The sequence below is a fragment of the Microchirus variegatus genome (assembly GCF_963457635.1).
Source record: "Microchirus variegatus genome assembly, chromosome: 14".
Lineage (NCBI taxonomy): Eukaryota > Metazoa > Chordata > Actinopteri > Pleuronectiformes > Soleidae > Microchirus > Microchirus variegatus.
In genome coordinates, this window is record NC_139815.1 from 25558554 (window position 1) to 25572043 (window position 13490).

General features: G+C 40.9%; 1 protein-coding gene across 1 annotated transcript; it reads left to right on the forward strand.

The window, feature by feature from the left end:
* Positions 1-1939: 1939 nt before the first annotated feature.
* On the forward strand, positions 1940-11466 carry skor1a (SKI family transcriptional corepressor 1a; the record flags this gene model as incomplete). The annotated part of the gene is made up of 6 exons (XM_083900628.1): positions 1940-3790; positions 4160-4235; positions 4580-4642; positions 5463-5537; positions 5970-6044; positions 11369-11466. The coding sequence occupies exons 1-6, from the start codon at positions 1946-1948 to the stop codon at positions 11464-11466; spliced, it is 2232 nt and encodes a 743-aa protein (XP_083756754.1). The 5' UTR covers positions 1940-1945.
* Between the last annotated feature and the right edge of the window lie 2024 nt (positions 11467-13490).

Sequence of the window (13490 nt, forward strand, 5' to 3'; positions counted from 1 at the left end):
TGGTAGGGTCAGTACTGGGGGTTGTCTCCGTCACTGACAGGGTCACAGTTCGTGTCCTGTCTGTGGTGACGAGTCCTTTACGCATGTTTGTGCGTAAAGGATGCGTAAAAGTACATTTACAGTGTGTGTGTGTGTGTGTGTTTTTGCGTACATACTTAATTTTCTCTTGTGATTTCGTCCAAACCTATAGTAGCAATAAAAGTGTAACCATTTTGAATTTTATTCTTATTATTTGACATTTGGCACATACCACTTTAGAATATTTTTCTGGAGCATAAACACTGACCTTGTCGGGACCAGTAGACCTCGTGGAGACCAAAACCTGGTTTAAATTATTATTATTAATTGGTTGAGTGAATAGTTAAGATTTTGAATTGAGGTTATGGTTCAGGTTAGTGTGAGCTATTAAGTGGTTGTGGTTAAGGGCTTTGTTTAGGCTGTGCAAGTGTCCTTATAAGAATAGCTTGGTGTGTTTGTGTGTGTGTGTGTGTGTGAGAGAGAGAGAGAAAGGGGGAGGGAGGGAGAGAGAGAGAGAGAGAGAGTTGTACCATGTGCTCGGTGTCTACACGCCACTCACCTCCCCAGGCTCTGACAGGATGGAGGTCCTGTGCTCTGCTGCCTCCTCCTCCTGCTCTGAAATACACTGAGATAAAGACTCCAGCATCAGCATCAGCATCATCACCATCATCAGCTCAAGAGTTTCTCACCATCTCCTCGTCTTTCGCTCGTCTCTGCTGGACTCACCGGGCCCTGAATCCACATCCAGATCCACATCCAGCCCGTTATATCCACATTATTCATTCATTTTCCGCACCACAGAAATCCCACTGGACTGAGTGTGTCGTCTTGTGTTTTTTCCCCCTAGAGAAGGTATGTTCATGCTGCTCTTTTTATTCTAATTTTATTTCAGCCTTTTATTTTTGCAATTTTTTAAGCCTTTCAAACTGTTTCATTTGTACTAAAATAGCTGTTATTAGTGGTTTAAGGGCGTAAATCAGGGGGCCGCGGGCTGTTTTCTGTGCATGTCAGAGGCCCTGGAGGTATAAAAAAAAAAAAAAAAAAAAGTAAACAGGTGCAGGTGAATGTGACATCGACCTGCTTCAACCTCATTCCCAGCGACTGGCTGAGGCTAATCTGCCGCAGAAGCTTTAATTATATATAGGCCTGGTCTTTTATTAACAATGCGAAGACGCGAGCGAGCGCGCGCGCGCCTGGATCTGTGTAATTATCAGCAAAGCAGCTTATGTTGTTCTTTTCCTCTCTGCTTAAGCGCATTGGGCTGAGTTTCCCCCTCTGTCCTTATCCGCGTGTAAGGATCTTATTCTGACTCTTAAGGAGTTTTCCAGCCGTAAGTGCTGAGCTGATTGTGGAGATAAGGAGGAGAAAGAGGAGGAGGAGGAGGAGGAGAAGAAGAAGAGGAGAGAAGTAACTCAGGGAATAAACTACAGCAGAGGCCGAGGGATTAAACCTACACGAGGAATAATTAACGACGACACGGACTCGTTTTAGTTCCGAGTAAAACAAAAAAAAGCTGCTGCTAAAAAAGTTAGTTACATTTAATTTAAAAACATCTTTATTCTTATTATAAATTATTTGTATTATTATTCATGTAACCGAAAAACCTCTGGGGACATTTAACATAATTTTGTATATAAATGATGAACGAAAATTAATTACTTATTAATAATATTTAATATAGCATATATAGTAGTAATAATATTATTATAGCAGGGTTTTTATTTTAATAATTATTTTTATAACGAATATTAATCTGCCCATCTTTAAGCAGCACATCTTCTTAATGTGTCTCATTTATTTACTTGTATTTTAATGTTTTTTGTTGTGTCACTTTTAATTTTTCTAAATTAAATAATTCAGTTTCTGTTTTTAAAAAATGGGGCCTCGCTTGTTTGTTTGTTTTTTTTTTCCCCTCAGGCTTCCAGGGATGGAGTCGATGCCCGGACAGCTTCGAGACGCGGGACGAGACGTCAGCTCTTCCCCGAGTTCCAAGCAGGACGCGCAGGGCTTCCCAGATCCACGCTCCCTCAAACCGAACCAAGTGGGCGAGACGTCCTTGTACGGGGTCCCCATCGTGTCCCTGGTCATAGACGGGAAGGAGAGACTCTGCCTCGCGCAGATTTCCAACACCCTGCTGAAGAACTACAGCTACAACGAGATCCACAACCGGCGCGTGGCTCTGGGCATCACGTGCGTGCAGTGCACCCCCGTCCAGCTGGAGCTGCTGCGGCGCGCGGGGGCCATGCCCATCTCCTCCAGGCGCTGCGGCATGATCACCAAGCGCGAGGCCGAGAGACTCTGCAAGTCCTTCCTGGGCGCGCACGTCCCTCCAAAACTACCGGAGAACTTCGCCTTTGACGTGTCTCACGAGTGCGCGTGGGGCAGCCGAGGCAGCTTCATACCCGCGCGCTACAACAGCTCCAGGGCCAAGTGCATCAAGTGCACCTTCTGCAGCATGTACTTCTCCCCCAATAAGTTCATTTTCCACTCGCACCGCACCCCGGAGTCCAAGTACCTGCAGCCGGACGCGGCCAACTTTAACTCGTGGAGACGCCACTTGAGACTGACGGAGAAAACGCCGTCCGATGACATTATCCACGCGTGGGAGGATGTAAAGGCCATGTTCAACGGGGGGAGCAGAAAGAGGACTCTGCCCATGAGCGGCTCAGGGATGTCCTCGTCCATGAAATCACAGGCCGCGCAGTCCAGTCTGGCGCGGACCGCGTCCCCGGAGATCCCCCGCAAAACTTTACGCTGCGACGACGATCAAGGGAATAACAATCTGACTTTGGCGAGCAGCGCGCGCAGCTACCCGGTCATCCCGGTGCCCAGCAAGAGCTTCGGCATGCTCCAGAAAATCCCCCCGCCTCTGTTCCCCCATCACCCGTTCGGCTTCCCCAGCTATGGACTGTGTCAGAAAAAGAGCGACGGTGTCCCCGACGCCAACAAGACCACGGTGTCGGGGATGTTCTGGCCCGGCGCTAAAGACGCCCTCTACCCCGCCTTCCCCATGTTCTGGCCCACCCCCGCGGGTCTCCCCACGCCCGCGGGCCTCCCCACGCCGCCCTACCCGGGCTCTCCACCCAAACCTCCCGCCGAGCTGCCGGGCGTCCGCCAGGGCGAGCTCGACCTGTCGGACCAAAGCGACAGGGGCGCAAACACGCCCAAAGACGCCCCGCACCACCCGCACAACCACCACCACCACCTCCCGCACCTTCAGCAGCAGGACAGCGGGGAGCGCTGCTCCAGCTCCCAGTCCTCCTCCACCCGGAACGACGAGGACAAATCCGGGGACGAGACGTCCCCGAGGAAAATCAGCTACATTTCCGCCTTCAGGCCCGTGGTCAAAGACGCAGAGTCCATCGCCAAACTCTACGGCAGCCGGGACACTTACAGCGTGCGCCCTGGTTATCTGTCCCCGGATTTTATCAGCGAGAGCTCCAGTTACAGATCCATATCACCGGACCGGGACAGCGTGGTGGACGAAGACGACGACGACGACCCGGACGTGGACGTGGAGTCCAACCGAGGGCTGGACGAGGACGACGAGCCCATCCAGATCTCACCTGGAGGGGAGCACCGTGACTCTCCTGTGCCGGACCGGGTCTGTGCAGGTGCTGCTGAGGAGAAGCAGGAGCAGGAGCTGGAGCAGGAGCAGGAGCAGGAGCAGGAGCTTGGTGCCTGCAGCCCCGCAGCGTCACCGCAGCACAGCGCGCACTCCGGGTCATCAGACGAGGACAGACAGACGCGTAATGGCTCCCCTCTTCATGAAGTAAGATTCGATTAAATGAAAGTGAAATGATACAAATGAAAAACAACTATTATATCGATATTAAATGGACATTTTATTTGTCTTAATCTGAATGACCTTTAACTGTCCTGCTGGGGAGAAAAAAAATCACTCTAATTTGAACTGATGTATCTGCACTTTTTCAATGAAGCCTCGCTCTGCTTTATCCTGATTTATTTATTTATTCTCCTCTCTTTATTAAAAAGAAAAACACACCACATTAGTGATTTCCATTGAGTGTCAGACTCCTCTGGAACATCCCAGAGCCCCCAATTATACATACGCGGGTTAAATGACACATAATTGGCGCGCGTTATTAAACTCGATTGTGCGACTCGTTTCATTTCGCAGGTGCACGCGCATGAAAGAGACAAGGAGCCTTCGCCTTTCAGCTCCACGCGCTCGAGCAGCCCCAGCAGATCCAACGGTAATCATTATTATTATTTATTATTGTTATTATTATTTTGGGAGCTTTTGATGTTGTTGTTAACATAACATATTTGTGTGTGTGTATATATATATGAACAGGAGGTCACCATGAGATGCAGAGTCAACGCTCAGCAGTTTATCAGGAGCAGAATAAGGACCGACAAGGTCTTTAATTAATTACCTTTTTTGTTGTTGTTGTTGTTGTTGTTGTTGTTGTGTGTCATTCATTTAAAAATCTAGCCTCTCTGTAGCCTCCTTCATGTATTTCACATATTACACACACACACACACACACACACACACTCGCCTTAATTGTGGGTGTAATTATTGTCATTTGTGCAGCGGATGGAGCTTTACGCATCGACATCAGTGTGCATGAAAGAGACCTGGAGAACATGGCCAAAGGTAAGAGGCTGTTCCTCAACATCAAAAGACGAAAAAAGGAGTGAAAATTGTGGCCAAAAAAACAGAGTTTATTCCCCTCTTTTCGTTGTAATTAATCCATTAATGTGGCTGCATTTGAAATAACTCGTGTTAATTTAATTTCATTTAATTCACATTAATTTTCTAAATGTATAAAAAACCCACACATTTTTAGTGCATTATATTAATTTTAAATACACACGTTTTTGGATGATTTGCCTTCTCAAAAAACGTGAATTTACATTTTTTGTGATCATGGGCCCGAAGTGTTTTCCATAGTTGTTAAACCACTTAATCACGAGACGTGGGTGGGGGTGGGGGGGGGGGGGGTTTGACTTATTATTGTAAGAGGAAATCGTTTAGAGGCTATTAATATTTTAAGGAACAGAGCCATAACCCCGAGGCACAGCAGCTAATTATTTTACAACGCTTGGAAAAACCCCGGGACTCCATTATTATCGTCTCCAGCTCCAGGCAAGTGCATGGCAATTATACTGTGGCAGCGCGCAAAAGGAGAGCACTGCAACGGTTGTTATCGAGATTGTGTGTACAGTGTGTGTGTGTGTGTGTGTGTGTGTGTGTGTGTATGTGTATTATATATACATACATATATATATATATGTGTAGATATGCACCTGAAGTGGCTTTACATACAGAAAATCAAAACACATCAAGTGGAATTAAATGTATAATTTCTGTGCTGCTCCCTGGTGTATGTGGAGGATGATGAGGATGATGATGATTTGTTAGTGTTTCAGGAAGAATAACATCATTTTTGTATGTATTTGATTTTGCGTTGCAGAGGAATTACAGAAGCAGCTCGTGGAGCAAGTGGAGCTGAGGAAAAAGCTGGAGAGGGAATTTCAGCATTTAAAAGGTTAAAAACAAATTGTATTTAATTGTACATTAATGAAATGAAAGGGCTGCACTGATTCATCAGTTAATTACAAAATCAATCTCCACCCATTTTTGATCATCAGCTAATGGGATTTTCTCTGCCGTCTTATATATATAAAAAATATTTTTTGAAAATGTAGACATTTTATGGAAACAAATAATCACAGATTAACTGAGATAATAATAATTTGCAGCTCTAATGAACATTAACGTGTACATTTGTCAGATTACAGACACAATAGGTCATTTTGGAATAACAGCAGAGCAGGAGAAAACTAAATAAATACTACATTTGGTTATTTCTGGGAGTCAAAAATCACACACAGTCGTCATTTTTGTTGTCCTTTAAAATCCAGTATACCGTGCGTTAAAATGTGAGAGACTTGATTTTTATCTATTTATTTCGTTTCAGATAATTTCCAGGATCAAATGAAGCGCGAGCTGTCCTACAGAGAGGAAATGGTCCAGCAGCTGCAGATTGTCCGAGGTTGGTGTCTCTCTAAACTCTAAACTCTGTAAATAAATGATAATAATAAAAAAAAATCAATGCTCTTTTAAGTTTAAGTGCAAAAAAACAAAAAGAAACAAAGAAACAAAACGTTCAAAAACAAACAAAGAAAACCACAGGCTTTATAAATCAATGTGAGCAGAACATGCTTTTAAAGTGAAAGGAAAAGTGACACTTGCTTATTGAAATATTGATAATTTTGTGTCCGGGCCTTTTTCCTGTAAACTCTCCTCCTCCTCCTCCTCCTCCTCCTCCTCCTCCTCCTCCTCCTCCTCCTCCCTTCTTTATTTTTTTTTTTGTTCCTCGTGCAGTTGAGCAAAAAAAATTTCAATTATTACATTTCAAAAGGTGAAACTGAAACCACATTGTTTTGTATGCAAAGGTTATTTTCTTCTAAATCATGCTCTGGAAAATTGAATAGACGGACCATTATGTTAGTGCTGTATCAGTTACATGCAGTAGACAGCAACTAATGCCACCCTTTAAAGGATTGGTTTAATGTTACACTTGTTTAAATACAGGGTTCAAGTACACACAGGGGTCACTCTAAATACCATAGGGGCAAACGGCATACATTACACTCCCTCGCTTCTCAAGCAGCAGCTCACCTTTTTCTTTTTTTAATTCCTTATTTAATTTAATTTTATTCATTTTTTTTTTTCCATAGACACTTTGTGCAGCGAGTTATGCAATACAGCAGAAGCTGTAAGGTAATTTTATCTGATCTGGTCCAAAAGGAAAAGCAAAATCTAAATATGCAAGAGTTACATTTTTTTTATATAAATTTTACAATATCATGTGACTCATTCCAGTAAGACTCCATTAAAGGGTGGGCTCACATTTGTTTGTGCTCATGTATGAAGCAAACGTTTCAGGTTCAGGTTTAAAGAGACCACGACATGGAGGGAATTAAATATATATGAATATAGAGGAATTTTCAATTTTTTATTTTTTTTTTAAATCAACATTTAATCTGAATTTAGTCAAATCAGCTGTCAATCTTCCACCGTTCTTACAAAATGTCCTTGTCCGCTGAAAATAACACACAAATGTCAAAATATGAACCAATACGGTGGAAATAAATGACAAATTAATCAAGACGTACATGGAGCTCATGAAATTAAAAACAAAATGTGGATGTAAAATCAGTTGAGTTAAATCATATTTTATAAAAAAGGACTCAGTGTAAGTGTTTGATCTCGTTCCACATCGTTTACATTGAAATCTTGACTGTGCAAAGTGTTTAAATTGTCAGGATTCTTCTATGTAACCAGTTCTTCATCCTCCATTTTGTGGCCCTGGTTCCTTTTTTTCAGTTTTGAGATATCAAACGTCTGCAGGCAAGTTAGTTTTATTTCATCGTAGGTGATAAACAACAAATTAATATGATTATTTCATCAGTAAGTGTATGTATAATTATGAAGGTAGAAAAGGCTCGTCGTGACGCACCGAACGCAAACAAGTTGGATTTTTTCCGTACAAGAAATTACAGCAGAAAAGTAAAAAAAATTAAGAAATGACTGACTGTTAATAAACTCTCAATGTTTTTGTTTGATTAGGCAACTGATGTATCGTAGAGTTTAGTAAAAATGTTCTTTCTCAGGGCCTTAAAATACATTAAAGCTGTAGTGTGTAACTTTTGAATGTAATCATTCTCACACGACACATTCGTGTAAAGACGATGATTCATCAGCTTCATTACCCAACCAGTATATATATACTATGAGCTTAACCCGTAGTATTAACACGCGTATTTAAGCTGCTTTTTTCCATTACTATGTTAAACGTACAAACAGAGGCTATGAGAATGTGTGATATGGAGCGTCTTGTGTCCTTTGTGTTCAGCACAACCTATAGACAATCTTTCAATTTCACCGACTATATTAACACACCTGAGAAAAAAGTGCTCAAAATGTTTAAGATTGGATTGAACTTGTGAAATTTAGACGTCGCATCACAGTTACAAAGTTCGCTTGGCTCGTTTTTGTGAACAAAAATAAGAATAAAAACAATTACAGCTGCTCCCAGTTTCCAAAAAAAAGCGTTATAAGCACATAAGAAGGATCTGTGCTGCATGATGCACTAAGACTTAATATTTACACTGTAACTCATTATAAAACTAATGGGATAAAATACTTTTTTGCACCATTTTGGACTTTTTGCCGATTATCCGATATATCGGGAGAGCTTTGGCCGATAACCGCAACTGACATCTGTAAAAATATTCTATATACGTCTTTCGTTTTGTGGAGCTGCAGAGGTCATTGAGTCTCTTCTGTAGTCAAAATTAAAGTCATATTTTCAGATGTGGATGTAAATGTTCTGTATTCTGCTTTAGGACGCGCTAGCATAGAAGTCAAGGAGGTAGCAGGTTATTCAGAGTACAGTTGTAGTCATTAGTCATACGGCGAGTTTCCACGGCTGTTTCCGTTAGTGATCGTACCCGGTGCTTTATTTAGTACCTGCTCTGACGAGGTTCTAACTGAGGCTGAGCTCATACTAAAATGTGACGTCAACAGTCTGCCGGTCACTGAATGGTCAGAGAGGAAGAGTCACTGGAAGAGTCATGAAAGCGACGTCCGACACAAGAGTCGAAGCCGAACAATGCAGAACTGTAGATCAGTTAAAATGACTTAAAAATCCTGAAAATATACGTTAATCTCCAACATTTAGCAAAGGAAATGTCTAAAATTTCAATATTTAAAGATGTCATGGTGTATTTAAACGACACATCACTGACTGAAAGCCGGCGATGATTGTGAGCTGAATCACAACCCGTTCAGTTGTATTTCAGTTCAGGCAGGAAGTACTGAACTATTCTTAATAATGAACTGATTCTAATGATTCAGTTACAAGTCGCTCGTCAGTAGTTTGTGTGTTTGTGTCGCTTGTAAAACATAATCGCAGCAGTTTCATGCAGCCTTGCTACGATGACTCCGCCTACTTTGATGGGAGGTACTATAGTCATGGAAATCCATACCAAACCATGTCTCGTCGTGCCGAGGAAAAACACCATTAGAGACAACAGTGAACGAGTCGAATCACGAATCGCGAGGCGTATAAGCGGGAATTCAGATTCTTACATATCGTTAGCCTAATAGCATAATTGCCTCAGTCATTTTTTTTGGTAATTGTGATATCTGCCTAACTTTAACAATGTGCTTGCTAAAAAATTATTTTTTTCTTGTTTTCCGAAAACGTTCAAATATGACTTGGGCAACTCTGCTATTAGGCTAACGATTATATGAAGTTCCTTCGCGCAGGTCTGATAGTTTTGTTTGACAGAGGCTGTTTTCACATAACAAGGTCATTGACAACAGCAGAAATATTATTTTTTTCTTGTTTTCCAAAAAACGTTCAAATATGACTTGGTCAACTCTGCTATTAGGCTAACGATATATGAAATTCCTTCGCGCAGGTCTGATAGTTTTGTTTGACAGAGGCTGTTTTCAGATAACAAGGTCATCGACAACAACAGAAATATTTTTTTTGTCTTGTTTTCCCAAAAACGTTCAAATATGACTTGGGCAACTCTGCTATTAGGGTATAGATTATATGAAGTTCCCTCGCGCAGGTCTGATAGTTTTGTTTGACAGAGGCTGTTTTCAGATAACAAGGTCATCGACAACAACGGAAATATTATTTTTTTCTTGTTTTCCAAAAAACGTTCAAATATGACTTGGGCAACTCTGCTATTAGGCTAACGATTATATGAAGTTCCTTCGCGCAGGTCTGATAGTTTTGTTTGACAGAGGCTGTTTTCAGATAACAAGGTCATCGACAACAACAGAAATATTATTTTTTTCTTGTTTTCCAAAAAACGTTCAAATATGACTTGGGCAACTCTGCTATTAGGCTAACGATTATATGAAGTTCCTTTGCGCAGGTCTGATAGTTTTGTTTGACAGAGGCTGTTTTCAGATAACAAGGTCATCGACGACAACAGAAATATTATTTTTTTCTTGTTTTTGCAAAAAACGTTCAAATATGACTTGGGCAACTCTGCTATTAGGCTAACGATTATATGAAGTTCCTTCGCGCAGGTCTGATAGTTTTGTTTGAGAGAGGCTGTTTTCAGATAACAAGGTCATCGACAACAACAGAAATATTATTTTTTTCTTGTTTTCCCAAAAACTTTAAAATATGACTTGGGCAACTCTGCTATTAGGCTAACGATTATATGAAGTTCCTTCGCACAGGTCTGATAGTTTTGTTTGAGAGAGGCTGTTTTCAGATAACAAGGTCATCGACAACAACAGAAATATTATTTTTTTCTTGTTTTCCAAAAAACTTTCAAATATGACTTGGGCAACTCTGCTATTAGGCTAACGACATATGAAGTTCCTTCGCGCCGGTCTGATAGTTTTGTTTGACAGAGGCTGTTTTCAGATAACAAGGTCATCGACAACAACAGAAATATTTTTTTTTTCTTGTTTTCCAAAAAACGTTCAAATATGACTTGGGCAACTCTGCTATTAGGCTAACGATTATATGAAGTTCCTTTGCGCAGGTCTGATAGTTTTATTTGACAGAGGCTGTTTTCAGATAACAAGGTCATCGACGACAACAGAAATATAATTTTTTTCTTGTTTTTGCAAAAAACGTTCAAATATGACTTGGGCAACTCTGCTATTAGGCTAACGACATATGAAGTTCCTTCGCGCAAGGTCTGATAGTTTTGTTTGACAGAGGCTGTTTTCAGATAACAAGGTCATCGACAACAACAGAAATATTATTTTTTTCTTGTTTTCCAAAAAACGTTCAAATATGACTTGGGCAACTCTGCTATTAGACTAACGATTATATGAAGTTCCTTCGCGCAGGTCTGATAGTTTTGTTTGACAGAGGCTGTTTTTACATAACAAGGTCATCGACAACAACAGAAATATAATTTTTTTCTTGTTTTCCAAAAAACGTTCAAATATGACTCGGGCAACTCTGCTATTAGGCTAACGACATATGAAGTTCCTTCGCGCAGGTCTGATAGTTTTGTTTGACAGAGGCTGTTTTCTGATAACAAGGTCATCGACGACAACAGAAATATTATCTTTTTCTTGTTTTCCGAAAACGTTCAAATATGACTCGGGCAACTCTGCTATTAGGCTAACGAGGCTGTTTTCAGATAACAAGGTCATCTGCGACGACAGAAATCATGAAAAGTTACTCACTGCAGCTTTAATCCAGCCATGGAAACAGTGACAGAGAGCAAAAACAGACACATCCAGTGTGTGCATACATCATTTGTGTCAAAGTGTCTAAATTGTTGCCTGCTTGTCCTCACTGGTGGACTCGTTCCTCCCCAGAAGCTCACGACGCCCTTCACCATTTCTCCTGCAAGATGCTCACGCCGCGCCAGTGCACCGGAGGCTGCACCTTCAAACCACCGCTGCTGCCGCCCTAGTGTTCCGGGGGAACCAGTCTGCTGCTGCTGCTGCTCCAGTCACTCACCTGTACACACACACACACACACACCTGACACACACACAGGTCTCATGTGTTTCACCTCTCACCTCTCACCTACCCAACAAGGACCTGCTGTACAGACACACACACTCGTGGTTCCTGAGCACTTGAGAGAACTGGACCGTCAGAGTTCGGGAGAACTGAAACTCTGAAAAAGTCAGAGACCCGAGGTTTGACCTTAAAAACAGTGACGCTGCAAAAACGCTGCAAAACCAAGGAATCTCTGAAAGAAAAAAACAACAACACTATATACATATATAAATATATATATATATATATATATATATCACGTGACAATGTGCAATGGCTTGTATAATTGTGACTTTAATTTAAAAGAAAAACACACAAAAAAAACACGTATCTCATTATTTACTTTTCTTTCCTTTCTGTTGTTGCTTATTTGACGACCTTGTGTTTTTTACACGTCCGTGTCCCCGAGGAATATATCGTTTTAAAGGTTATTTGTAAACACCGCACTTTAAAATGGGCAACATTTCTTTGACCGACGGCCGTCGTCCTACAACCAAACTCTCGGATATGAGCACTTAGCGCCGCTCAAGGTTTTCACGTCACACGATGAACTCTCCTGCGAGGTCAAACGAAAAACATTTTGAAGTGATTTTAAAAAAAGAAAAGTGAGACATTTGTAGTTATCATGTACAGTTCACAGTGTTTCAGTTCAGATCTTGATCCCCCACGTGACTTTTGTCCTGTTTCAGGGTTTTTTCTACCATCGCGTGCTTCTGAAACTAAACTGACAACAAAAAAAACCAAAACTTTATCCTCATCATCTGATGCTCTTTTTGGACTCTGTATGAAATACATTGACACTGCTGCATTCCTCTTTCTTTCTTTTCCCCTCCTTCCTCTCATTTGGTTTGTAATTTAAAAAACAAAACAAAGAGTACAATAATCTGGTTTCAGACACAGTCTACACATGATTTCATTTGTATGTATGTACCCATGTCGATATTAATAAAACGTGAATCTACTTTCCTCTGCTTTATAGCCTTAATTATTATTATTATTATTACTACGATCACTTCTCTGGTGTGAGTGTGACACCTAGTGGTCTCCACGCAGAACGGCGTCCTCGGCAGCTGCAGCGTGATCATGTTTCCTCTCTTGTTGTATTTGAGTTCAAACATGATCTCTTTCATTAGGTCGTGTCCACGTCAGTGCAGTCGACTTCCACGATGTTTGACGTCGTGTCAGGGGAACACGCTGATCTAATAGTGAAATCTAATTCTTCTGATGGAAGGACTAATAGATATTGATCTCACGGCTCTGGCTCCCCACGGACGCTTCATACTGAGACGGAGGCTCACATAATGTCACTGATGCACAGGGAATCTTAATCTCGCTTTTTTTGGTGATGATTATCGCCTTCTTTGGCAAAGTGGGCTCCGTTTTTTGAATAATAACAAGGTTCTGCAGGAGAGGGAGCGTGTTTAACGTTTTATATACGTTAGATTAAACCTCATTTTATGTTCAAGTATGGTGATAAATATAAATACATTATAGGAAAATGGGGTTGGAAGAATATTTTTATAATAATAATAATAATTGTATTCAAATTCAACATTTAATAATATAAACATGTGTGTAGTGTTTTAATCACAGTTGTCCACATGTTTTTCTTTGATTCAATGTTTTGTCATTTTGCATCATATTTATCACATTTATATATTTATGTTGTTTTTTTTGTCGTGAAATATCAATGAAAACAAACATTTTGACTTTTAAACAGTGTGTAATATCATCCTAAATATATTGTAATTGCAACATCAACATGGATTATACTTATATTTCTAGTCTCACATAAAGGTGCATTATGTAATACATCTAAATCAACTGGCCATAAAAATTTTCATAAAACATATTGAACTCATCAACAACAACAGTACAGACAAAATATTTGCATTAAAAAACATTTTTTGCAGACTGCAAATCATGTTTATG